Below are 26558 nucleotides of genomic sequence, written 5' to 3'. Positions count from 1 at the left end.
TAGGTCTTCTGTAGGTTTTGTTTCACTTAGAGCTGGCATATTTTTGTATAAAGAGCTGACGGGTGTGGGTGTTTTCCAGGGGATTTTGTTTAGCTGAAGCGGACGCGGCGAATTGAGCCAACGGTGCTGTTTTGAGCACCCCAGTCGGAGAAGTTATTGTAGTCCTTCTTTTCCAGGATGTAATGGGCTCCTCTGTAGTTCGGCTCCTGGTACGCCACCCAGCTGTGGTCAAGAAAGAGTGATTGGAAATATATTTTAAAAAAGATGCACACAATACTGAATAGATGAACAGAATAAATATCCAAGTACTTTAACATCAGTGAACTTGTACTCACGTTCCGCCCATTACTTTGATGGAGGACACCCTGTTAAGGCTGTAACGGCTCATCAGGTTGGGGATGTCATCATGGAGCTCTGTCCTCTTGCCTGAGTAACCTGCCCTCTCAAACAGCTGTGCACGGGCAGTGTTTGTGTCCTAGCCCACCAAATACACACAAACAAAAGGAAAACTCTAGGTTTATGATTTTTTTTTTTACATTCAGTGGAAATGACAAAGATTGATACTTTGATATTGTGAGAATATTGTTTTTTAATTATTTTTGTACTATTGAATAAAATGTGTCTCACCTGTTTCACAGCACGAACCGAGGAGATGTGGTCACCCAGAGCACACCACTTATCAGTGCAATTGTACTCCCCCCGGTCAGACATGTCCCACAGGTACTGACGCCCTCGGAAGTTCTCATGTTCGTATCCCACCCATCTACATATGAACACATGTCACAGTTAAAATGCAAAAATAGCTGAGTGGGCTTGAATTGGCAAAATGTAATTACATGGGGAAAAATGATTTAATTTAGCTTTTAAAAAATATCGACTGAATCAAAATGTGAAGTAATCATTAATGTCAGATTTATAAAAGGTCAAACAAGGTCTTGTGATATAAAACTGCCATGTACTCACGCTCCACTCTCCACCTGGACAGAGTTGCATCTGTCGGGAAAGTTTTTTTCACTCAATTTCTGACAGTCAGAGGTCAGGTCCAGTCGCCGACCTGCAAAGTTCCTCTGCTCGAAAAGGGTCACCTGAAAAACACAACTAATGTTAAAAAACCCCACTTGAATATATACACATTCATTTAGGCTAAGTATTTAAAAAGCACAACAGGATTTAAAAGAATTTTCATAGCATATGTGACCCTGGACCACAAAACCAGTCACATGTCGCACGGGTCAAAATTATCGATTGTTCTATTATGCCAAAAATCATTAGGATATTAAGTAAAGATCATGTTCCATGAAGATATTTTGTAAATTTTCTACCGTAAATATATAAAAAATATATTTTTGTGAGTGGATGCAGCAAAATCACGAACATAAATGGACAACTTTAAAGGCGATTTTCTCAATGATTACATTTTTTGCACCCTCAGATTCCAGATTTTCAAATAGTTGTATCTCAGCCAAATATTGTCCTATCCTAACAAACCATACATCATCTGAAAGCTGAATAAATAATTAAAAAAAATGACCATTGTGACTGGTTTTGTGGTTCAGGATCATATGAAACTAGCAACTTTTTCAGCTAATTTTCCAAATGACTTTTCCTAAAAACACCACTAAAGCTGTATGAGAAGCGATAAAAAGAATAAGACTGATATATTATTCATCAGCACCAAACTCAGTGCTGAGTCACCATGCAGGAAAGTAAACTCTTACCCTCCCACTGGACCCGTAGAAGGCACGTTGGAGCACAGACCCCAGCTTGCTAGGGGGAAAAAGTCCAGTACTCTTAGTATAGTTTCCAACAGAGAACACATATACAACAACAATCAATAAAAAAATGCCATGAAAGAAGCTAGTAGAAAACATAGCTTTTTGAACTGTTAACATTTAAATTAAAGTTCCATTTGATTTGTTCCATGACAATGTATGCGTGAAACAAATCAGTTTGCCAACTAAAGCATAACAGTATGTTGTTTCAGGGCTTTCCTAACCGTATGAATGTGTATTCTCTTCCACAAAACTGCAGTGAGTCATGGATGTTGGTCTGACTTTTAAATGCCTTTTTCTGCATTGATTAATACAGCCCTCTTGAGAGGTGCAGGTCTGGTTGAAACTCAGTCCACAAAATTTGGTGTTGCTCTTGTTTCCAAATGCACCGCAAACATACCTGGTTTGTTGGGCTAGTCCGGGGACCTTAGTGAAGATGTTCATGTCAGCTCGTGGTGGCCACTAAGATGGTCCTTAAATACAGCAGGTACATAGGAACAGGGAGTGCTAGAATGCTCATACTCTTTCTGCTGCTCTCTCTGTAGTCGGTCTGTGTATTGATATGCTAAACACACAGTTTGCTATGTTTTGTCAAAGCCTTCAGCTATATGTGCATACAGAAACTCAAATGCACACATAAAGTACAAAAGCTTAGACATGCAGATCAGTAGCCCATGCAAGACAACACGCATGTTCACATGATAAACCAACATACATTGAACACATTCTGCTTCATACACACTTAAACACACATACACAAACATACACATACAGTTAAAGAGTGCAGTGCCAACACTTTCTAAAACAATTCAGCATTCTTTTCACAGTTGATTTACAATGCATTTTGCATGTTGTTACTATTCGTATTGAAACTGGAGCAGCTAAAATATAATAAAAAAAATATTTAATAGTGTCGAAAATTGTTTTAATGCATAAAGCAATGACACAATGACAGCCACACATGTATAGATCTGTTCAGTAACCAACCATGATTTTATATAATATTGGTCTATACTGATTATCCTAGTTCAGTCAGAATTGGATTCGTATTTAAGTAAGGGAAAATATTTTATACATTGAAATATTATTTTATATCATTTGTATATTATATTTTGATGAAATAAAAGAACATTATTACTAAAGTATATGTAGTGCTCATTTACTCAATAGAAAATGATTCAATTTTTTTTATAGTCTCATTGGTTCAGAATTTGATTCAGAAATGCTGCTGATTAAAGTCGACCTTTTTTCATAGCATAAACTTGTATTTCTCCTTTGGGGGCCAAAATGCAAATGTATCACCCACACCAACATCAACTTGCTTACAGAGTCAAATGTTCAATTCTATAAAACATGTTAGGAGCAGCACTTTTCCCCGCTCAGCCCATTGAATTTGAACAGTGGGTATTTGGGCCTGTGTGTGGCTCCTGAATGGAGCTTGGATCTACTAGATGCTTCGCTACTGTTTTGTGCGTGCGGGCGCACAGGCACTGGGCAGCTTTGTGAGGGTGAATGAAGTTCAGAAGCTTAGGTAACCTTCTGGCACTTTGGAGTGGATTCCAGTCGGGACAAATGTGAGGCCTGGAGCAGGTATACGTGTATATGTGCTTGAGTGTGAATCTAGATGGAGGGAGAGGGTGAGAGGAGGGAGAGAGAGACGAGAGACAGGGCAAAGCTGCTGGTTCCTGTGAAGAGAAGGGAGCGTTTTAATCATCTTCTCATCCTCTCTCCTTCAGATAGAAACTCACATCTCCTCTTTTCAGGATAAATACTTTTGAGATGTCTTTCATATTGGCAGCTCTTGACAAACTGACTTATTTTTTGTCTCTGATAGCCTTTTGTATCAGTTTGTCTTATAGCTGGCTGAAATGAGAGTTAATTCATCTGATCTGATCTGGGTTTGGAATTCTTTTTGACATTTTGGGCGATTGCACGTGGATTGTGACAGCTTTTTAGTTTGGGATGCATCATTGATATGCCTCAGCTCCAGAACTGACCACTCTGAGTATGTTTTCTTATTTTTGAAATGAGGATAACTGATGTGAAGTTTCTCCATGTATACCTGTGTAAGAACAACTGCAAGAATAAAACATTTTCGAAGATGTGCCTTTAAGTAAAAGGAGTCTGTTTTATCTGTGCAGGTGTTACTAGTAAAAAAACTAACTCCTATGAGAATAAGAGGATGCCACAACACAGTGTGCTGAGGATATGCCACATTCTGCTACTGGCACCCTGCATTTTTTCCAGCGAAGACTTTGACTGGACCAAGAACGAAAAGGGATCATTTCAGTATGGCACATTTCCTTCAGGTAAAGCATTACTCATAAAAGCAATTAAAACTTACAAATAACAGCAAATAGATGTGTTTTCTCTTTAAGCTCAAATATTAAAATACATTTAAGCATGCAACTAGTTGAAAAAAAAAAGTATTTTACATTGTTTGCAGCACAGTAAAAATAAAATGATTAAAGCAGGTAAATAAGATTATAAACTATAATTATGTCTTGAAATAATAAAAAATAGACTTAAAAAACAAATTCATAAAAATGTTTTATATAAAATTACATTATCATTTTATTGAAATCATTCATTTTCAGGATTCTATATAAATGAATGCATATTGCATATACAAATATACAAAAAATTATATATATATATATATATATATATATATATATATATATATATATATATATATATATATATATATATATATATATATTATTAATTATTAATTAATTACCTACATGATGTGCAGATTATTTAATCGCACATCAATTTCGGCTGAGAAATTACCCAAATAATTACAAAACAGTTTGGTTGCCAACATTCTTCAAAATATCTTCTTTTATGTTCCACAAAAGAAAGTAAGTCATACATGTTTGAAACTACATGAGGATGAGTAAATGGAAATAAACAGAATTTAAATTGTTGTGTAAACTATCCCCAGAATATATATATATTTAAAATAAAATGATACTCTAAATAAGAAAATAAAACTATCAGTAGGTAGCGGTAAATGTCTAAATGAGGATGGTATTGAGTCGTTCATTCATCTGATTCGTTCAAACGGCTGATTCATTCAGGGATGAAGTAAATGTCTCTCTTTATGAATGGGCCATGTGAGACTGCTGGCCTGGCGCTGCTGTCCTCAGGCTGCTGTGACGTATGGCTCTGCGGTTCTGCAGTTGGTTATTATTGGAGAGATTCGCTCAAAATGCGGACGCTTTAGAAATAAAACACCGCTATGTTGCTCGGAGACGCACAGCACAGTTCTTCTGGTTGTACAGGTCATATTTTCATTGGAAAAATTTCAGCAAAAACTGACAATATTGTGTCTGAAATAACACAATATTAACCTCCTACTTACTGTTTAAACAGCACTAGTGTGATATTGCACGTGTTACTTACTGTAGCCTATCATATGATATAAATATGAGACAAGAAACTTATAAACGGGCATCTCAAATTTTAGGGGCATTCTAACTGCATTCTATAGGCTCCATCACACAGTGGGTTGTCCAATCACCAATCAATCAACAATGAAATAAATGTAAAATGACGTATGTAGGTCTGGGGCAGGTGCATTAAATAATTTTAAAGAATTATTTCCCCATAACTAATTAATTAAATGAACACATTAAATCGACAGCCCTAATATACAGTATATCCTTTTTTTTATATAAATAGCAATGTGTATATGAATACATTTTCAGGATTCTCTTGGGGTGCTGGCAGTTCAGCATACCAAACAGAGGGAGCATGGGATAAAGATGGAAAAGGAAAGAGCATCTGGGATGTGTTCTCCCACAAGAGAGGGAAAACCCACCGGAATGACACCGGTGACTCATCCTGTGATGGCTATAATAAAATCAAGGTGCTAAGATTAACTTTATCAGAAATGCACAATGACGTACAGTATGTAGACACTTTGGTTCTAAGAGTTTTTTAATGTATGTTATAGGATGATATCTCACTGATGAAAGACATGAAGCTGAACCACTATCTCTTTTCCATCTCCTGGCCAAGGATTCTGCCCAGTGGCATTAAGAGTAATTGAAATTAATGTTAAAATGAAGGGGAAAAAAAGTTTTCTTGTACTATTTTACAAGAGTCATAACCAAACTTTTTTCTGATTGTCTTTTAGCTGACTACATCAATGAGAAAGGGATAGAGCACTATGATAACATGATTAATATGCTTCTGGAGAACAGAATCACACCGATTGTGACGCTCTACCACTGGGACTTACCTCAGGTAAAACAAAATCCTCACTGAGGAAGACAATAGCTGAAATCGCAAATTGTCTAGTAGGTACTACATTTAGTTTGAAACGTACTTTACAACCATTAAAAAGTATATTCTATAAAGTATGAATATGGGTAATATGAATGAAACTTTGGATGTCCTACATCTGCCATGTTGTCACTGTCACGTGACCTACGAGCGTCAGTTGCGTCACTTCTCTGCCATTCACAAATCCTCTCCCGTGGCATCATGGGATAGTAATTGGATGTATACTTTAGAATCTCGCTGAAAGTAGCAAGTCATCTGGGTACTTTTTGCTGTACTGTTTTATGAATCCTGTGAATTCATATATACTACTCGTCTCCCAAATACTGCTCTACTCGTTATCCACCTACAGCTCATAATACATGTAATATTCGGACACAGGGAATGACTGAATTCTCTTTCTAAATTTTTTTTACAATTAGCATATTAGAGTACACATCTAAAGAGTATAGATGAGAGTATACTTCAATTTGATTTAATTTTCAAAATACCTGTGCCTTTACAGGTTCTGGAGGAGAAATATGGAGGTTGGCAAAATGCAAGTATGATCAACTTCTTCAACGATTTTGCCAACCTGTGCTTTGAGAGATTTGGCAATCGAGTCAAATACTGGATCACCTTCAACAATCCTTGGGTAAGAACTGTAAAAATAGTGTCCACAATTATAATTCCAACTCATTAAAAATGTAATCATCATAATTCATTTTTCATGCAAATTTCAAGTAACTTGGCCTTTCTCTAAAATTCCACAATATTAGTAAGTAATATCAAGTTGTTGTTTTTTAAATAAAATAAAAGCTAGCAACAATTCCTGTCAGGTATACTATATGAGAAAAAAGAGTTTATTATCTGGGTCAAATTCCATTCACTGGCAGTAAAGATTCCTCCCATGTTTCTAGTCTGTTGCAGTAGAGGGGTATGAGACTGGAGAACATGCTCCTGGTCTGAAGATGAGGGGTACTGGTGCCTATAATGCTGCCCACAACATCATTAAGGTGATCAAAATCCACCGCAGTCCACTGTAGTCTAATAACCCTAACAAGTGAGCAACATAATTCAGACGCCAAGTTATCAATGCAATCCACTTTGCTGTAGTATCCACCTTATTTCAACATAAAAGTGGGTGCGGCTATTTGTAACTTCCGGTATCGGTATCGGTTCCAGTAATTTTAGCTGTACAAAAGCAGCTATTATGCTGCTTGATATTGCAATTTGGTTATCATAATCATAAACACAAAGTTTTACCGTTTACTGCGCTTTGTTAATCTTCTAGTTATCTACCTATAGTGGCTATTGAATCTGAAGTCTTACCCATTTACAGAAAATAGCTTACTTAACTGAAGAATAAGGTGGATACTCTTAAACCAGAAATTGCGTATGGACAGCAGAGACAAAAATGCTAAATATAAATGATAAAACACAAATGATAATATAAGCATGCGTTTAGGGATAGCAAGCTATTCCAAAAAGACCACTGTTCTTTTGAAACAAATTCAAATGTAGTGAACTAAAGCTCACTTTTACCATTTTCTGCACTGACAGGCTCATGCTAAGGTCTGGCACACATACGACGCCCAATGGCGAAACAAGCAGAAAGGTAGACAAATTTCAGATACTGAATTCAACTTATAACCTGTCAAGGCACAAAGGTCCAAACTAGTATAAGTGTTTCTGCCATTTCAGGTATGGTGGGCATCTCCCTGTCAGCAGACTGGGGAGAACCAGTGGATGTCACCAATCAGCGAGATATAGAAGCCGCTGAAAGATATGTTCAGTTCTACTTGGGATGGTTTGCCACGCCACTCTTTAATGGAGACTATCCTCAAATTATGAAAGACTACATAGGTAAGGCAAACCGCAAAGAAATAGAAAAACAAAAATGTATCTGGTTTTTTAGTAGGGGCTGGTGATAATTTACAGATACGTATTTCATCAGCATTTTCTGTTTTATTTCTGCAGTTAGGAAGAGTGCCCAGCAGGGCCTGAGTAGCTCTCGCCTGCCTACTTTCAGCCCTCAGGAGAAAAGTTACATCAGAGGCACTTGTGACTTCCTGGGCATCAGCCACTTCACCACACGCTACATCACACAAAAGAACTTTCCCCCCAACCGTGGAAACAGCTACTTCACTGACCGTGACCTGGCTGAGCTGGTGGACCCACAGTGGCCTGACCCTGGATCAGAGTGGCTCTATGCTGTGCCATGGGGCTTCCGCCGTCTGCTCAGCTTTGTAAAGGTACATTTACACACATCTCTGTAAACATCTTTGCAACAACTACTTCCAGATGGTAGCCAGTAGTAGCACATATACTGTATCTTTTTGTATTCTTAGACACAGTATGGAGACCCCATGATTTACGTGACAGGAAATGGAGTATCAGAGAAGATGATGTGCACAGAACTGTGTGATGACTGGAGAATGCAGTACTTCACGGATTACATAAATGAAATGTTGAAAGGTCAGAATCAATAAATCTATGCCTTCTATAGTTAAATACTCTTAGACCAGTGGAGCTCAACAAAGGGGCCAGGGCCACAGTATGACTTTGTATTAAAAATGATTTAATTATTCTTTCCCCTGACATTGTTCTCTACTGTTCTATCAAGATAAAGCCAAAATAATCCCATAAATATAACTACCCTATATATATATATATATATATATATATATATATATATATATATATATATATATATATATATATATATATATATATATATATATATATACACACACACTTATACTTTATATATATGTAATTATATTAAAAAAATTCAAACTAAAATACAAAAACAAATGTAAACTGAAATCATATTTCTTTTTTCCTATTTGTAACCAAATTAGTTGAATCCTATAGAATTACAAAATTAATTATGTTAACTTAATTTAATATATCAGTGCTCCCAGTTTTTGTAAATAAAAGAGTTTTAAAACAAGCAGCATTGTCATAATTAAAAAAGAAATCTCTTAACCATTAATGGGGCTTATGAATATTGTAAAATGGGGGACCTTCAAGTCAAAAAGGGTGAGAACCATTGTCTTAGACTAGATTTAATAAAATGACCCATTCAGAACATGCAAATCTAAATTTACAGAAACTTGATTACTGATTGACCATGTCACTGCTTTAGGTGTCTAAAAGTTTCTACAGATCTTCAAATCTCTTCATACACTGATAAATAAAACCCATTCAACCAGTGAAAGGAACCTTTTTGTTTTTCACTTCTATTTCATTCAGCGGTTAAAGATGGAGTTAATGTGAAAGGCTACACAGCTTGGTCACTGCTTGACAAGTTTGAGTGGGATGAGGGCTACTCTGAAAGATTTGGCCTGTACTATGTGGATTTTGGGAGCAAAAATAAACCACGCTACCCAAAAGCATCAGTTCAGTACTACAAGCGCATCATCAGCTCGAATGGTTTCCCCAATCAGAGAGAGGTATGACGTCGTAGGAAATTGACTTTAGCAATATAATATAATGCTATTTTAATGTTAGTTCGTCTTTTGAGCTTTTTTTGTGCAGTCTGTGTGATGAACTTATTATGTCTCAGTTCATATCTTATGCAGTTTTTAAGTTGGATCATGTTTACCACAGATTGAAAGCTGGAAAAGAAAGGCACTGGAAACATGCACCTCGAGTAACCAGCTCCTTGCGGCAGGTTAGTGTAACCGTTGCTGACTTCACTCCCCACTGGGCAGCACGACCGGCAGTGATCTAGCTGGGGCAAATAAAAGAAAATTCTGTCTCAAATTACATTTTCTATTTGTAACCAAGCACATTATACAGAGAAAGAAAAGTATAGCGTAATTTTCTAACAGGAATTTTCTTTTGTTTGCCCTTCCAGCTAGAAGAAAATCCAAGGAAAATAAGGAACATGCAGATATGCCAAAGGTTTGGCCTGTGCATGATGAAGTTTAGGTACAGGGCTGAAATATTGCTATTTTTGGAGGTTGGCATTTTTCACGTGTTCTCTGGGCAGTGCTATTTATGACTTACCTGTGTGTGTGTTTTTTTCCAGATCCACTGATCAGACACATGGAGATGGTCACGGAGATTGTCGTCCCCACTGTGTGCACTCTCTGCATTCTCCTCAGTGCAGTTTTTCTCATGTTTCTGCTGAGAACACGGATATTAAACTGACTGCTTCACATTTACACGCCTATATTTTTTTAACATTGCATGTGTCCCTGCAGCATTTCTCTTTTTTTATTGATTATTATGAATAATTATGAAATGCAGAGACTCGTTTACATGTACCTTGAAATAAAATGGTACGCAAATGTACTTCTGTGTTCATGAATTGTTGGACCATCCGAACATCTCTCAACAAATTACCCAGAGGATAAGTTGAGGTCTGAGTGTTGGAGAGTATGAGGTGATAAAGAGTTTCTGAAACTTTTTGAAAGCAATTTTGTATCTCTTTTGTGTGTGAAAAACAATCATACGATTAGCACTATAATAAAATGTGTCTGTAAAACTTTAAAACACTAAAATTCAGTGATTCAACCACCTATTGAAGCATACATTGCAGTGTAAGATCCACATGTAGCCTATAAGATTTGTGCTTTCAATAAAGTTTGAAACCCTGCATTATAGCTATATCTTTTTTAATATTATGATGTGTCTGTGTCTACATCGGTAATCTCTCGCAAAAACAACTACTAAGCGAATTCTTTAAACAAAAACAAGCCCAAAGTCGCGTATAATGAGAGGACTTGTGAACGTCAGACTGGTCAGCGCTCCGAGCCGGTAGACGTCGCAGTTCTCATCAGTTACACGAGAAACGACGTAACAAAACCATTGACGGTCGCCGTGTCAGAAATTTGATTGGCTGAGGGAAGCCGCCGGCAGAAACTTTGGTTCAGCACTCAGACAGTGCACTGACTGTATCGATATCCTCGTGCTGCTGAGGTCGGTGTTGAAGTGTCCTCCTTTGACAGCACATATTCAGTAAGTTCGACGGACCGCACTGATATTCAGCTGTTCACTGAAATTACAGTGATATCGGTTAGGCTTGATATCCAGTCATGGGCGAAACTAAGGGCGTCGTGCGTGTTGTTGAATCTTGATGGTGTCTGGCGCCAAATTGCTGGGACAGTAACAAAACAACTCTCTTCTGCAACTTTTACATTTGTTCAATTCTACAGCTAAACTATAATTGTGTCATGAGAATAACTCCCAATAACAGAATCGTGTGATATTGTTTTGTATTGTATGCTCCTTGCAGACGTTTAAACCTTTTTACAGTCTATGGTTTAAACCCAGGATGTTTCTTATTTCATAATGTATGAGCTATTGACCAAAAAAAAACAAAATGTTTTTGTTGCTGAGATCTGCTCTTACTGTGTTTTAAAGTCTTCTCAAACATACTGCTAAAATAAGGGTATTTTCATCACTCCAGTCATTCAACATTTTTAAGTTTCAGTCAGATATAGACAGTACAGCTACATGATTTTACTGAGGAAGTTTATGATTGACTTTCTCGCTGCAACATTCTAGCATGGCTTACTGATACAATATTGAGGTGACGTGAGAGGTTGTTTCTAACAACTAGATTAAAATATTAATAAAGCTAAATAATAGACTGACCACATGTAGAATTAGTTTGACATTTTAGCAATACATTTACATTTTTTTATTTATAAATTAATAGCATTTTAATTGGTATCTGAAAAAATTTGTATCTGACCATATTACCCCCAGAAAACCCAGACTTTAGACAATGATACTTACTGATTGTTTATTGTTCAGAAACACAAAAAAGATAAATAAAAAAAAAAACAGCTGATGTATCTGAACTTAATTTATGTGACCACTACTGAAAGTAAAATTAAGTTGTATTTTCCTATCTCTCTACAGGATCTTGTGCACCATGATTGATCCGTTTGACATACCAGATTATGAGCACATAGAGGACGAGACTTTCCCTCCTTTTCCTCCTCCGTCATCGCCTGGTCGGCAGGACCTTGGGGAGGATGCTTTTGGCAATGGAGAGGGTCTGTTAGACTGTTTCTCATTCTTAACCGTTTTAAAACGAACATTTCAGTGGGATTTCTTTTCCACTTGCTGCTTTGGTGATGTGAGCTGGTCAAATTCCCCATCCTGCCTTCCCATGCTACATAATTCCTGACAGTAGTTGTTCAATCCCTAACTACCTGTCAGCACCAGCTACTGGCAGGTCATCTGACCTCTCAGTGGCAGCTGGAAGTCTGGTTCTGGCAGGTCACGTGACCTGCTAGTGGCTGGCAGTCTGCCTCGGCAAGTTTCAGCAACATGATTTTTGGCAGATTTTGTGTTTTGCGCTCCTTCCTCTCTTGCTCCAGCGAATTATTACATTCATGTATTATTGTACATCTGTTCATATGATTCTGTTCTTTTAGAGGTTTTAAAATGTTTTATCACAATTAAAGCAGTCAAATATCTGTGATCCTGACTGGTTGGTTAAATATGGTTATTCATTTATTTAAAGTATATTTTTTAAACAACATACAGAAAATAGAAAATTTTGATAGTTTTGAAATTGAAAGTTTTTATAATTAATCTGTATTCATTAGTTCAGTAGTTGTCTTAACTGAGGAGGCACGTCACGTGATCTGTCGGACCTCTTGCCAGCCAGCTGAATATTGAACCCCCACTCGATATTCATACTCTACATAGTAAAAATGTTTTGAGTTTAATCTGCAAATAAAACCCATTTTGTTGTGTGTTCAGGTGAGGAGGAAGGAGAAGTGTCAAAACTAGCAGAAGTGCCAGTGGCGAAAAGACGAACGGTGAAGAGGCCTCGGCCGAAACTGGATGCTAACAGGTACTGCACCAGATGGCAGTTAATTGGTAATTAATGATAATTATTTGTTTATTTTAGCAGACAGAGTATGACTGACTTTCTCCACTGTTTACGGTTCTTCTCTTTCCCTCTCTTCTTTCTTTTAGGTTGATTTCTGAAAAGGGTCTCCCAGCTCTGCGTACTTTATATGATGATGTAAAGTTCAAAGGCAAAGGACACGAGGTAATGGCTTATCTTTCACTTAGACTGATAAATTCTGCTGAATTCTTTGTTATATGATTACAGATGCTGTTGTTCTAGGATGTGTGAATACAGTTATCACTGCTCACCCTCTTCATTCATTTCTGATTCAGGCAGAGAATCTGAAACTCCTCATGCAGAAAATGGAGAACTGGGCCCATCGCCTATATCCTAAAATGCAGTTTGAAGAGTTCATTGATAAAGTAGAGAGTCTGGGAGGCAAAAAAGAAGTTCAGGTAGGACTTCTGGCTTTACTATGCAAATGAAAAGAAAATAATTTTATCTGAAGGAAAAATCAAGATCACCTAGGAACTGTTCACACAGGATGTGTTCTTTCCATCTGTGTTTTTTTTTTATTATCTGTGTTTTTAAAAGTTTAAAAGCACAGATAAAAGTGTATTAACCATTTAAAAGTTATATTGTTGGCATTATGCCTTTATGACAGGACAGTAGAAGCTGTAACAGGAAGTGATAGGATAGGAGAGCGGGAAGTGGAATTGGGAAAAGACCATGAGCCGGGACTTAAACTCGGCTGCCTGAAGCACTATTGTGCAAATCTATACTATCCGACCAATCTATGCACTTTTAACTTTTACTCTATGCACACATGCATTAAACAAGTGTCTTAGGTTATTGAGCCACCTCTTGTTTCTTTTGTTACACCATGACTGGCACATTTTTAATATCGAATGTGTGATTTAGCACACATTCAAGTTACAAGCAATTTCTGTTCAGTTAGCACAAGAACATCCTGTTGTGAACACCTCCTCAGACAATAATTTATCCAGGAAGAGTTGACCATTTAAAAACCATTAACATGTGATATTTTACATCCTTAATAGACATTGATTGCATCCTTGTTAATGCTATACTTTGTTTCTACTTTAGACATGTCTAAAACGAATTCGATTGGACATGCCAATAACACATGAGGACTACGTTGGTAATGATACTTTTCAAATCTTGGCTGTCTTGCGCTACTCTTGAAAGCAGTAGGTAAAACTGAAGTTTCACTGACTTCCTACTCTTCTCCAGAGGAGGCAGAGGTTCCAGTCCCAGAAGAGTCTGATCCAGCTGGAGACGGAGTTTTCCCTGAAGATCCGTTCATCCATTCTACTCCTGCTCCAGCCTCTCTCACCGTGGAACAGCAGCGGCGCATAGAGCTCAACAAACGGCTGGCTCTGGAGAGGAGACTTGCGAAGCAGAAAGAGTTAGGTGTGTGGAGCCATTTGATATGATATGGCTTGATGTCGAGTTATGATCAGAATGCAAGCTCTCTCATTTGCCTCTAGCCCTGGGAAAAACCAGGGTCCACTGTGATTACAATTATTAATTTTAAGATTCAGCTGCTTCGGTCTCATTTTTGTTTCGCATTTTTTGACCATTTATTTTTTTGTATTGTTTCCACAGAATCCTCTCAGAATTCCGTCCAGGGAGATGCAGATGAACCGTCCACCAGTTCTTCAGGACAGTACCCCATTCAAGAGAATCAGGACATTTTCGATCAGAGCATCTCAAACCAAACTCCACTCAAAGAAAAGCCGGCTGTACTTCAGAATTCCCCTGTAAATGATAATGAGGGTGCCAGCCCTGTTCCAAATGGCATAGTTGATGACGACGATAGCAATTGAACCAATCCTCCCTGTTTGTACAAAGAGGACTACAAATAAATTGTGGGGGTGTTTTGGGGAGTAGCAGCTAAATCAGTCCAGCTTTTTTACATTTTAACCTTATAAAATCTTCCCGGACATTTTCTGCACCTCATTTGCATGTTTTGTAATGTCAACCCAGGGATTGATCACCTCTAATGGTCTTTCACACACATTGATGTAGTTCAGCTTGATTTTGGTCGTATTATCTTTTATCCTCTGTGAGGATTTTGAAATATTTTGCCTGTATTCAAAACTTTTTCCATAATCTCTTCCTCAGGTTCTTTGGGAATCACGTTCCTTTTTTGCAGATAATCTTAATTATCACCATTTCATTTATTGTTAGCCAAAATTTATTTAAAAGTTCTAATATGTAAGCATGCAATAATGCAGGACTTCAGTGGGGAGGCGGGGGATCAAGTCAGTTTGTCATCACAAAACTGTTATTTTCAGTAATGCTGGTCAATTTTCAATGTTTCAGTGTCAATTGTTTTGATTTTCTGAATAAATATGTTGATGTAGCACACCCTTTATGTATGATGTAATTAATGCAGTTCTATATTTTGAAGTGAGATTAAAGGCTTAGGTTAAAATCACTATAAATGGTTAAAGAGACTTTGAAGTTATGACCACAGCGAACTCGTGCAGAAATGTGTATCTTGTTGGCATGACAAATGAAAACAATGTTTTCAAAAAGTCTGCGCACATCATACACTAGATGATTTTCTGTGAGCTCTGTCAACTCTTGACTGACCAAAATCTGCAGACGGGCTCTGACTTTCGACTACTGGTGTCAACTCAAAATCTGGGCAAAAGTCATGTAGCGTATTCAAGCCTTTACTGGAGATAAGCATCTTTCAATTTGATTCTGTAGCATCAAAGGAGAAAATAAAAATGCACCGTGAATCATTACTGACATACAAAAATACATTTTATTTCTAAAAATATTTAACATTTTTACATTATCAAGATAGAAAGCATTAATGAAAACATCTTGGAAGTCTACAGTATAAGCCTACTTCAAAAATATTGTAGGTTATTATTCTCATTTGCCTTAAACTGGTTTACAGATGTGCCTAAGAGGGACTTCAGGCAGAAAAAAGAGCCCATGTAAATCACATGCTATCTGATCTTATTCTAGATTAATCATTTTGAGAAATTATCTCCAATCAAATTGTATCGGGAAACCCAATGTGTCCCCTTATGAAATAAAGTATTGTACAATGCAAAGGAGCCAGGGTTCATAAATCCTGAGTAGTTATAACTCTTGTTTGTTAGTTCACATCTGGACACTTCAATGGAACTTCATGGCAGACGTAAATCTAGCAAATATTACAAAACCATCACTAAAGCTTTCTGTGTAGAGTATTGTGTCAAGTCAATTTCAGTAACAGCAGTATAAAGCTAAGAAGATGCAGTACAAGTCTGTTCCTCTGTATTTCGGATTTGGCATAAAGATAGATCCAGCAGGGCAAGTTCACTGATCTCCTGTAACAGGACATAGAGGTTTGGTGTTCTGCTCTGTCTGAACTTCCTCTCCTCCCTGCTCAGTTTGGACTTCCTCTCCTTCTCTTCCTCTGCCTGGAGTGAGGCCTCTTCTGCCCAGCGCACCACTTCCTGAACCAGCTCAGACCGACCTCGACCAGCTGGCTGGGACTCGGGTTGCACGGCGCAATGAGGCTTGTTCCTGATAAGCTGCAGACACAAGCTGTCGGCATGGCAACGAGATGGTTCTACAGATATACGAACCTGTGGAGGAAGACAGACACAAGAGGATGAAGAAAAAAATGCAACAAGCAAATATCTATGACAGTCCAAATAAAGGTACCACAAACAATGTGATTTTTTGTTGTTTGCTGGGAATTTACTTACTGTAATGTGGTCGAAGAGGTAAAAGGTATGAGTTCCAGTGCTGGTGCAGGTGCTGATCCTGTCAGGGTATCTCTGCAATGTCCCAGCCTTCCACTCGCATCTTCCATCTTCAGCGACACTGACCACCTGACCCTCTCGATCCTTAAGGTACACAGCTCCCTTCAAACCATACCTGTGTGAACAGGTTACATGATAAGTGTTACAGCAGCTTGACATCAAACAACATGTCCTTTTTGCTATTCCAACACGCTATTTTTGGTGTACACCGCCATTCAAAAGTTTTGAATACATTTATTCAGGATGCATTACACTTTTACATTGTTACAAAAGATTTCTATTTCAAATAAATGCTGTTCTTTTAAACCTTCTATTCATCAAAGAATCCTATGGAAGCTTGTTTCTGCCACAAAAAAAAAAAAAAAAAAGATAATTGCGACTTTTTATCTCACAATTGCGAGTTTACATCTCGCAATTCTGACTTTATATCACGCAATTCTGACTTTATAACACATAATTGCGAGTTTATATCTCGCAATTCTGACATCTTTTCTCAGAATTGTGAGATATAAAGTCCAATTCTAAGGAAAAAAAAAAAGACGGACTTTTTTTTTTTTTACCTCAGAATAGTTTATATCTCACAATTCTGACTTTATATCTCCCAATTGCGTGATATAAAGTCAGAATTCTGAGATATAAAGTCAGAATTCTGAGATATAAAGTCAGAATTGCGTGATATGAAGTCGCAATTGCGAGAAAAAAAGTCAGAATTCTGACTTTATAACACGCAATTGTGACTTTATTTCACGCAATTCTGACTTTATATCTCGCAATTCTGACTTTATAACACGCAATTGCGACTTTAAAACACGCAATTCTGACTTTATATCTCGCAATTCTGAGAAATAAAGTCAGAATTGCGAGATGTTTTTGATTTTTTATTTTTGTGGCGGAAACAAGCTTCCATAGAATCCTGAAAAGAATGTATCACAGTTTCCACCAAAAAATATTAAGCAGCACAACTGTTTTAAACATTGATAATAAAAGGAAATGTGTCTCGAGCATCAAATCATCATATTAGACTGATTTCTGAAGGATCATGTGACACTGAAGACTGGAGTAATGATGCTAAAATTCAGCTTTGCATCACAGTAATAAATTACATTTTAAAATATATTAAAATAGAAAACATTCACTTGAAATTGTAACAATACCATTGTGCTATTTTTGATCAAATGAATGCAACCTTGTGAGCATAACTGCGTTCACACCGTCAAAATTCGCTCTGGCCGCCCTACCAACAACGCCGTAGAAAGATTCGTGGACGCTCTGACATAGATCGAATACTTGGTCTTTTCATAAACTTTATTTAAAGGGGCCGCAAAGCAAACACGTTAACCTCATGGAATCTTTTAAATGTGAAAGTAAGAAATTGATCGATGGAAAGAACTTAACAATTATAGTGACATGTTTTCTAACGAAATAAACCAATTAAAAGCCATTTGTGTGGTGTGGCTTTTGTGTTCATGGTAAAGTGCTAATTTGCATTCCCGCTGAAACAAGCGTTCTAGCATGAAAATGTTGCCTATAAATAGTGTTGCGCGCCATCTTATCAAATTCACATGATCAAACTCTCCTCCATTTTGCTTGGGAACTAATGTGGTCGGAACCAGTTTACAGGACTATGTTCTCTGGAATCCTCAAGTGGAGGACTTCTACATTCCAATTGGTTGCCGCCGAACCGCGCCATAGCTCATTACCATAAAGTTGACCAGACTTCAACTCTCCTCGACGCCCACACTGTACAAGACGCACCGTGCCGCTCTCAACGGAGCTCGCCACCAGCTCACATTGACAATGAATTACTTCCGGCCACTTTGACGCTCTCGTCGGCGGCGGTGTGAACGCACAGTTAGAGACATTTAAATTTAAATAAAATAAAAATCTATTCATTCCAAACTTTAAATGGTAGTGTATACTTTTTTGTTTAACATTTTGTCTACACAATGTTCAAAACAAAGAAATATTCCATAAGTGGGTCATTACTGTGGTACGAAGGCAAGAAAACCATTAGCCCGGACACCATAGATCACAGCATCAGCCACACAGCGCTCATCTGTGTTGGAGTCTTTATCTCTAAAGTAGAGGCACTGGAAGAGCTCTGTGGACTGCTTCTGTGCGTGCTGCGCTGCCTGTCACACAAACAGAGAGTTCGAGAAGTGTTGCTGTAATTTCCCAGAAAATCATTACTATTTTACTGTTAAAATATTGACACAAAAGCTAATGGCCCCACTTACTCTGTTTTTATTGTTGATTTGTTGAGCCAGCTCCTCAAGTTCTTTGTTACTGGCCAAAGCTTTGCTTAGTGATCCTTCCTTCTCCAGCTGAACGGCAGCCATGAGCAGCCGGTGAACTAACACATCAGCATAGCGTCTGATTGGAGAAGTAAAGTGAGTGTATCGATCCAGTGCAAGACCTGAAAACAACATGAACAGCAAAACATGATTTATAACCATGGCTTCAACCTTTTAGTTCTAGCAAGCAAATATACCAAAATTGTCACTATGTCTATGGAGGTTTTAAATCACTGTAGAATTTTTATTCATGCTATTTATTGATGTAAAAATGAAAACTCTGTTTAACATCTGTAATTTGATATATTTATATCATAAATAATGAGAGAATGAAAAGCATTTACCATAGTGATAGTACTGTTCCTCTGGACAGGCTCCTGTAGAGAAGTAAAGGGCATTAGACATCGCCTGAGTGGCCATCATTTTCAGTAACCTGTTCACCAGGGGGTCCTGAGGATCCACAGCTCGCTCCAGAGATTCAGCCAAAGCCCTGTTTGACCTAGTTTAAACAATGCAGACAGACACATGAATATACATGCATGTATTAATTCTGATTTTATTTATATATACACTACTGTTTAAAAGTTTGGGGTCAGTATTATTGAAAGAAACAATACTTTTATTCATCAAGGATGCATTAAATTGATCAAAAGTGACAGTAAAGATCCATAATGTTACAAAAGATTTCTATTTGAAATAAATGCTGTTCTTTTGAACTTTCTATTCATCAAAGAATCCTGGGGGGGAAATGATCACACTTTCCACAAACACTTTTAGCAGCACAACTTTTTTCAACATTATAAGAAGAAATGTTCATTGAGCAGCAAATCAGTATATTAGAATGATTTCTGAAGGATCATGGAATCATAGGAATAAATACAAATTTAAAACTAAAATAGGAAACAGGTGTTTAAAGGGTGATAATATTTTACAATATTATTGCTTTACTGTATTTTTCATCAAATAAATGTAGCCTTCATGAGCATAAGAGACTTCTTTCAAACACTTGAAAGAAAAAACTTTACATTAACGTTTTTCATTAACTTTACCTCGTATCAATACTGAAGCCACGGGCTTTGGCACTGTCGATTAGCTGATTGAAGAACTCCTGTTTGGGTGGTGGGTGATGACGCAGGAGAGCTTGATGTGGAAAGCTCTCCTGTATCTTGCGTGCCACCCAGTGGTTTGCATAGATCATGCACTCTGCCACAGTCTCATGAACCTCCAGAGGCTGTTTGGGCACAAGTGCTGTAATGTTCTTCTCCTCATCCAGCTGAGCCCTAACCTCCACCCCCTCCAACTCCAGGGCACCACCCTTATCTCTCTGTGCCCGGAGGTGCCTGGCTACCCTCGTCAGAGTCTCCAGGGCCAGCAAGAGCTCAGCCAGTTTCTGGTCCCGCTGCGAACTCTTTAGCTGGCCTAGCTCAGGCACCTCGACCTCCTCGCCGTTCAGCAGGCTCTGGGCCAACTCATAGTAAAGCTGATAGGAGGAGCGAATAAGAGTGCGACCGTACCAAACCGTACACAGATTCAGAGTCTCAGCATCCAGCTCCCACAGCACACTCATGGCATATCTGGAACAAATTACAGAGCGATTCCTTTGTTATTTCTCATTAAAGTCACAGAATACAGACAGAAAATCCACAGATTCCAGCTGCATATTAGGGCCACTTTCAAAGCGTCAAATAGCAGGGAAAGGTTTGTGTGTTACTCACCGGTCCACTCCTCCAAGGAGGGAGCACAGGTCAGCACTCAACACCGCTGGCAGCATGTCATACCTCCGGTCAGCAAGGTAGTAAGTGGTTGCCCTGTGTTTAGAAAAGAGAGCTGAATTCATTTAATTCAAGGCTGCATTTATTTGATCAAAAATACAGTAAAAACAGTACGTTTGTGAAATTATATTTCAATTTAAAATAGCTGTTTTCTATTTTAGTGTATTTTGAAATGTAATTTATTGCTGTGAAGGCAAAGCTGAATTTTTATTCAGTCTTAAAAGATTTTTTATAATTATTTCTTATTATGCAGCTCATTTTTTTATGGAAACCGTGATCAGTATTTTTAAGGATTCTTCAATGAATAGAGAGATCAAAATGTATTTGCATTAGAATAAAAAAAACTTTACATTATTGTCTTTACAGTCAATTTAATGCATCCCTGCTGATTTATAAAAAAAAATCATACTGACTCCAGTGTACAGTGTGGTAGTGTATGCAACTTATTTAATTGTTTGGACTAGTTACCATTATATTATGCTATAAAAATATTTCAATATTTATAAATGTACATTCACCATAGACATTTGATAAACATATAAATCATTATTCCTCTTAATTAGTGTGACAAAAAAAATGACATTAAACAAATATATCAATGTGTCATATTAATTATATTAAACAATAATATACTCTCAAATATATATCAATAATATACTCTCAAATATATATAAATCCACCGCTAAATATTAAATAACTAGCAAATCTCCATACCTGGACCGTGCCTCTAGGTCTGTGAGAGAGCCCTCCTTGACAAAGTGAGTGACATCAGCAATGTGAACACCCAGCTCTAACCGTTTCCCTCCAGGCAAAGTCCGTATAGACAAGGTGTCATCCACGTCCTCACAGCCCTTAGGATCGATACTGAACACCAGATGTGTCTCTCTCAGGTCCCGTCGAGAAGACACCTCACTGCTGTCCATCTGCCACGGGTTCTCCTCTGTGTTAACTGGCATCTCTCGCAACTAAAGAGACATTCAAAAACAAAGATTTTATGGGAATACACCTTGTACCTTTCTGAAAGGTCTACTATTGGGGATTTACATTTTTAGTACCGGTAGGTCAAAATCACAGTTTATATATTTGAAATGACTCAACCCAGATGCTGACACTATGACCTCACCTGTGCCTCTGAGAATGGTGGCACATGGATGCAGTTCTCCACCAGAATGGTCTGAATCTCAGTCTCCAGCTCACCTGCTTTCCCCAGAACCCTCACACAATGACCATTTGGGTAGACAGAAGTACTCTCCCACGAATCCAGACGCACAATTACTCTTTGGTCCTACACAGAGAAGCGTGCCAGATGAACAAGACTCATACTACTATTCAAAGGTTTGGGTGAAGATTTTTAAATGTTTTTTTTTTTTTTTTAAAGTCTCTTATGCTCACCAAGGCTGCATTTAAATGATAAAAAAAAAAATAAAAATAAAACAGTAATATTGTGAAATAATATTACAATTTAAAATAACTGTTTAATATTTTAGTATTTTTTAAATGTAATTTATTCCTGTGATGGCAACGCTGAATTTTCAGAATCATTACTCCAGTCTTCCGTGTCACAAAAAACAGTTGTGCTGCTTAATATTTTTGTGGAAACCGTGCTAATTTTTTTCAGGATTCTTTGATGAAAAGAGTTCAAAAGTACAGCATTTTTTTGGGAAAAAATCTTTTGTAGCATTATAATTATCTTTACTGTCACTTTTTTTGATCAATTTAATCCTTGCTAAATAAAAGTATTAATTTATAGTTCTTCAGTCATTCATTTATAATTTCAGGAGTGTACTAATTCTACTAAAGGTTTGAGTGTTAACAAAGGGTGTCAACAACAATATAAATATTACTTTACACTTGCTGCAACAAAATCTGCTATTCTAGCCTTAATGCGCTGAAAATACTGAATTATATCTCCACCTGCAGTGCCTCAGCCTGCTGTGTGCTGATACGGATTTTAGGTATGCGGTAGTCCCATGGAACGACCAGAATCTTCTGTGAATTTCGGCTCTGGGACTGCACCTCCTCGAGAGGAGGAAATGTCACGACGTAGTCTCTCCAGTTCCTCTGCAGAATACCCACCACCCTGCCTACAGAAAAGAGAGGAGAGAGTTAAAAACAGCCACAGCTTATACAGCTATCAATCTGCAGTGAGGTTCAAAAATCTACTGAAACTTTGGGAATGTTCTCATTTGAACAAGACATTTTCTTCAATAAAATTGTCACTCAAACATACTAGAATTAGTGATTAAAAAATCTATTAAATTTGAAAAATTATATATTGATAGATTGTTATGATCTCTCCATCTGTGTAGTTCTTTGTCATAAATGCAGTTTACATAATATGATGCGGGATCAATTCAACACGGTTTCCCATCCACTGTAAAATTTGGGCTTATTTATTTATTTATTTTATGAAATTCCTTTTACCTAAATGGCATGAGACTGTGTGACTTTTCATACTCTTGTTATACTTCATACTTCAGTGCAATAAAATTACTGAAATTTGTTATAATGTTAATTTTACAATAAATCCAAAAGCAAAACACGCAAAACGAACTATAAAAGGGAGTGATGAACGGTCCTCTGCTTCTATCTACTGGTTATATTAGTAATTTCATATCATTTTCAAGTGTGTTTGTTTTCCATCAGATGACAGAAATCCTGGCACATTTTCCATGTTATCTCCATGAATGAAAATGAGAAATGTAGATCTTCTTTAAAGTTAATTTTACTGCACAAATGTAAAAAAGTTTAAAAATGTGTTTTTTTGTTTTAATATTTTACATATTGCCAATCTAGACAATTACAGTAATATAAAGTTTGTCTATATTAATGAATATTAGCTGGTCATTTAAAATGATTAGAAATGAATTCAATATTCAGGGATTGACTTGATAGGTGTATAAATGTACTCTTTGTACAACTTTCACTTGTAATGGAGTAATATTTGACCACTAATATCTGTACTTTCACTCAAGTGATAAAGTTGTTGACTTTGTCCACCTCTGCTTATGGTTACCTGTGGGCAAGGGCTGACTCTGGGTGTCCTCCTGTGCCCGCTCCTCCCCCTGACCTTCTGTAAGCGCCATAGTCCTGCCCTTCCACTCATTACGGGGCAACAGCTCTACGGCAACCACATCTCCATGCACCGCCCGGTTACGATGCTTCGCTCCACTGATCAGCACATCACTGTTTAGCTCTAACAACACAGAATCACACAGGCAGGGTCAAAGGTAAAAGACCATAAATCCATCAATATCAATAAGTGTCAGTAATCAGAAAAATGTGAACGACTGATTAAAGTATGTTGATATCAACCTGTATTTTTGCTGGCTGAACCCTCATAACGGACAAAGGCTTCATGCTGTGCTCGATGTTTGTTCACACTGAGGTTGCCCTTAAGGGGGAGAGAGCTGGTTGGAATGTATTCACCAAAAAAAGAGATCTGAAAAACAGGAGTGTCTCTGAGAGGCACTTACCTGGATGTACCTTCCAGATTTGATACCAGCCTCCAGCACCTCCGCAGGCAGGTGTTCAGAGTACACCTTCTCTGCTCCCTCACTCTCTCGCTCTTGAAGGGTCTGAGCAATGGAATTGTACAGATCATGGGCGGCCTGCAGGTCCGGACAGAAACTTAACAGGTACTCCTACAGAAGAGTTCACTGGTGTTACAAATGGACAAGTATGTTGATCTCATTTAATGCACTTAAAATCTGGATCACTTTGTGAAATGCAGAACAGTCGAAACCCAGCTCTTCACAATTTGTGACAAATTAAAAATATGTATGGTTAATGTATGATGATAAGCCAGTCATTATCACAAAATAAACCTTGACAGCTTGATCATACATAATCCTGGATAAATAAATGGACATTATTTTTTATTATGTGAAAAAAAAGAGATTGCAGTCACATGAAAAACGTGAAACTAGCACAATGATTTAGGGAATTGGTTTCCTGGCTGAGACAAAAGTCAATTTAGTGGTCATTAAACATATCTGACTCCAGACAGATACTGAAAATCCAACACGACAGATTTGACAGAAAATAAAATAAAAGAACATACCCGAGTTGAGATGACATACACTCCGCTGTTTAAGGCACTATATTCTGAAATAGCGTCACTATCTTCTGTAATCATGACCACTGGCCGGAGTCCAGCCAGATGATTATAGTACCAAACCGCTGCATTGTACACTTTTCTGGAAGAATCAACATAATGTTCACAGATAAAAAATGACTCTCCAATGAGTGATCAAATATTTTTCGGAAATATGCTTTCCTCTAATCCTGTGAACTGCCTCGTGGAAGCAGCTTCACTTCTCAATAAGGTTTCATATAAAAATTGCACTGCATGCTTCCATTGTTTATTGAAAATCAAAGTGCACTCACAGAGGAGAGGTGGTTGACACAAATTAATACTCTATTTCTCTATAGTCTATTAATACTCTCAATACTCTTTTCTCAAAGTACACACTGCATAAAAGAAAGTGTAATGCTGGATAGATTAGTCAGGACTCACCTCGTTTGCCATTTGTCCTGAGACTCACCCTTGTCTCTGGGGCAGTAGGAATATTGCTGAAACTCATTTGCAAACATCACACAATCGTGGCGAGGGTCCTTCAGTAAAGCACGCAGTCTATTATAGTGCCTGTACAAGACAAAACAAAATATAAAAGCAACCCTTCTCATTTTTCTTAAGGAATTTTCCTTTTTTTAATTAACAAGCAACAACACTAGAAGTGAGTGAAAAATGCACAATGTGTGACAGTAAAATAAAGTAAAACCGATGACAAAAAATAATATTTGAGAGGTCTACCTGCGTCCACGAGTGTGCTGAATAGTCTGGTAGGCTGTCTGGGTCAAAACGATCCCCTGCATCTCCCTGAACTCCAGTATCTCCAGGAAATCCCGAACCACTCCCACATCCGGAACCACATAGTGGGTCACATCACTAGACAGCACCTTCCCAACTGTTGGACACACAAAATGGTCGATATCATATTGTAAACCATTACCGTCTTATCTAAATTGTGAACGCAATATGAAAATTCAAACTAATTAATTGCAGGATGAATTCCCGAACAAAAATATTTCTCACCAAAACATCAGATAGTAAATCACTGATCATTTTCAGTGTAGTAGGGTGAAGAAGTGTTGCAAGGTTGTAACTTTCACAAACAAGATTTGTGACGTTTGCTTAATAATTACTACAAATCAACTTTAGGTTCGCACTAAACTAGTATGTAATGGTAAAGGTCTGACATTATTCCAGGGGGAACGTACCGCATTTAGTCACCAGCAATGAGAATTACTGTACAAAGTAAGATTTTCTGAATCAATGTAAGTTAACATTTCCTAAAGCTATAGTTCGGCGAAGACGGTAGAAATGTCTTATTTTAAGATTACCTCTTGTTAGTATACTGATGCGTTCACTATAAAAATTTAACTACACATTTCATGTAGCTAGTTTGTATTGTTTGGCTGTCTCATGTCATGCTCCTCTTCTTACCGTTGTGACAGTTCGCTTGACAGAAGGAGCTTCCACACGGCACCTGCTCCCGCACATAATGCTCCCGAACCACACGGACCTTTCTACCCTTTGAGCTGTTCAAATGTAAAACCTTCTCGGTTTTAATCATGAACGGATTATGCATAATAATCTACAGTTAGAGGTAACAGTAGCATTCAAAAACATCAGTCAAGAGCCTCAATTCTTCTTTGCCGTTTATCATCAAGATGAGTTTCTCATTTTCGAGATGAATCCGCGCCATCTGCAGGACTGGAAGACGAGCGATCAATCAGTCAGTCACGGAGACACATTTATT

At 37.6% G+C, this 26558-nt stretch overlaps 4 protein-coding genes across 4 annotated transcripts; 2 read left to right on the top strand and 2 right to left on the bottom strand.

The window, feature by feature from the left end:
- Positions 1–89: 89 nt before the first annotated feature.
- Positions 90–2228, bottom strand: crybgx (crystallin beta gamma X; the record flags this gene model as incomplete). Its single annotated transcript, XM_081359610.1, has 6 exons — positions 2173–2228; positions 1719–1767; positions 964–1085; positions 628–763; positions 336–475; positions 90–222 (listed from the first exon to the last, which is right to left on the bottom strand). Exons 1-6 carry the CDS (start codon positions 2214–2216, stop codon positions 90–92), a joined length of 624 nt encoding a protein of 207 aa, XP_081215736.1. The 5' UTR covers positions 2217–2228.
- Positions 2229–3945: 1717 nt separating this feature from the next.
- Positions 3946–10205, top strand: lctla (lactase-like a; the record flags this gene model as incomplete). Its single annotated transcript, XM_081389790.1, has 13 exons — positions 3946–4081; positions 5489–5649; positions 5737–5824; positions 5920–6029; positions 6571–6699; positions 6965–7060; positions 7608–7662; positions 7749–7910; positions 8025–8299; positions 8396–8522; positions 9303–9502; positions 9660–9723; positions 10084–10205. Exons 1-13 carry the CDS (start codon positions 3955–3957, stop codon positions 10203–10205), a joined length of 1716 nt encoding a protein of 571 aa, XP_081245916.1. The 5' UTR covers positions 3946–3954.
- Positions 10206–10888: 683 nt separating this feature from the next.
- Positions 10889–15649, top strand: tipin (timeless interacting protein). The gene is made up of 8 exons (XM_081358905.1): positions 10889–11015; positions 11925–12061; positions 12777–12870; positions 12996–13071; positions 13203–13325; positions 13978–14032; positions 14125–14304; positions 14500–15649. Exons 2-8 carry the CDS (start codon positions 11938–11940, stop codon positions 14718–14720), a joined length of 873 nt encoding a protein of 290 aa, XP_081215031.1. The 5' UTR covers positions 10889–11015; positions 11925–11937; the 3' UTR covers positions 14721–15649.
- Positions 15646–26466, bottom strand: dis3l (DIS3 like exosome 3'-5' exoribonuclease). Its single transcript, XM_081358904.1, has 17 exons — positions 26243–26466; positions 25550–25703; positions 25253–25381; positions 24797–24932; positions 24210–24377; positions 24049–24127; positions 23750–23929; positions 22648–22817; positions 21857–22018; positions 21448–21698; positions 20677–20769; positions 20011–20535; positions 19306–19460; positions 18905–19083; positions 18654–18799; positions 16611–16782; positions 15646–16487 (listed from the first exon to the last, which is right to left on the bottom strand). The coding sequence occupies exons 1-17, from the start codon at positions 26385–26387 to the stop codon at positions 16143–16145; spliced, it is 3189 nt and encodes a 1062-aa protein (XP_081215030.1). The 5' UTR covers positions 26388–26466; the 3' UTR covers positions 15646–16142.
- Between the last annotated feature and the right edge of the window lie 92 nt (positions 26467–26558).

The sequence above is a fragment of the Scardinius erythrophthalmus genome, assembly GCF_964197995.2.
Source record: "Scardinius erythrophthalmus genome assembly, chromosome: 2".
Lineage (NCBI taxonomy): Eukaryota > Metazoa > Chordata > Actinopteri > Cypriniformes > Leuciscidae > Scardinius > Scardinius erythrophthalmus.
Note: the sequence above shows the minus strand (reverse complement) of the source record. Positions and strands in the feature narration are given on the sequence as shown.

What these genes read in the sequence shown, in the direction of transcription:
- tipin (XM_081358905.1), top strand. Translation starts at nt 11,938, where the DNA reads ATGATTGATCCGTTTGACATACCAGATTATGAGCACATAGAGGACGAG. An exon ending in TCAAAGGCAAAGGACACGAG is followed by an intron (nt 13,072 to 13,202) that starts GTAATGGCTTAT and finishes TTTCTGATTCAG; the next exon opens with GCAGAGAATCTGAAACTCCT. An exon ending in AACACATGAGGACTACGTTG is followed by an intron (nt 14,033 to 14,124) that starts GTAATGATACTT and finishes ACTCTTCTCCAG; the next exon opens with AGGAGGCAGAGGTTCCAGTC.
- dis3l (XM_081358904.1), bottom strand. Translation starts at nt 26,387, where the DNA reads ATGCATAATCCGTTCATGATTAAAACCGAGAAGGTTTTACATTTGAAC. An exon ending in TGTATGTCATCTCAACTCGG is followed by an intron (nt 24,378 to 24,796) that starts GTATGTTCTTTT and finishes ACTCTTCTGTAG; the next exon opens with GAGTACCTGTTAAGTTTCTG. An exon ending in AGCAGGCTGAGGCACTGCAG is followed by an intron (nt 22,019 to 22,647) that starts GTGGAGATATAA and finishes TTCTCTGTGTAG; the next exon opens with GACCAAAGAGTAATTGTGCG.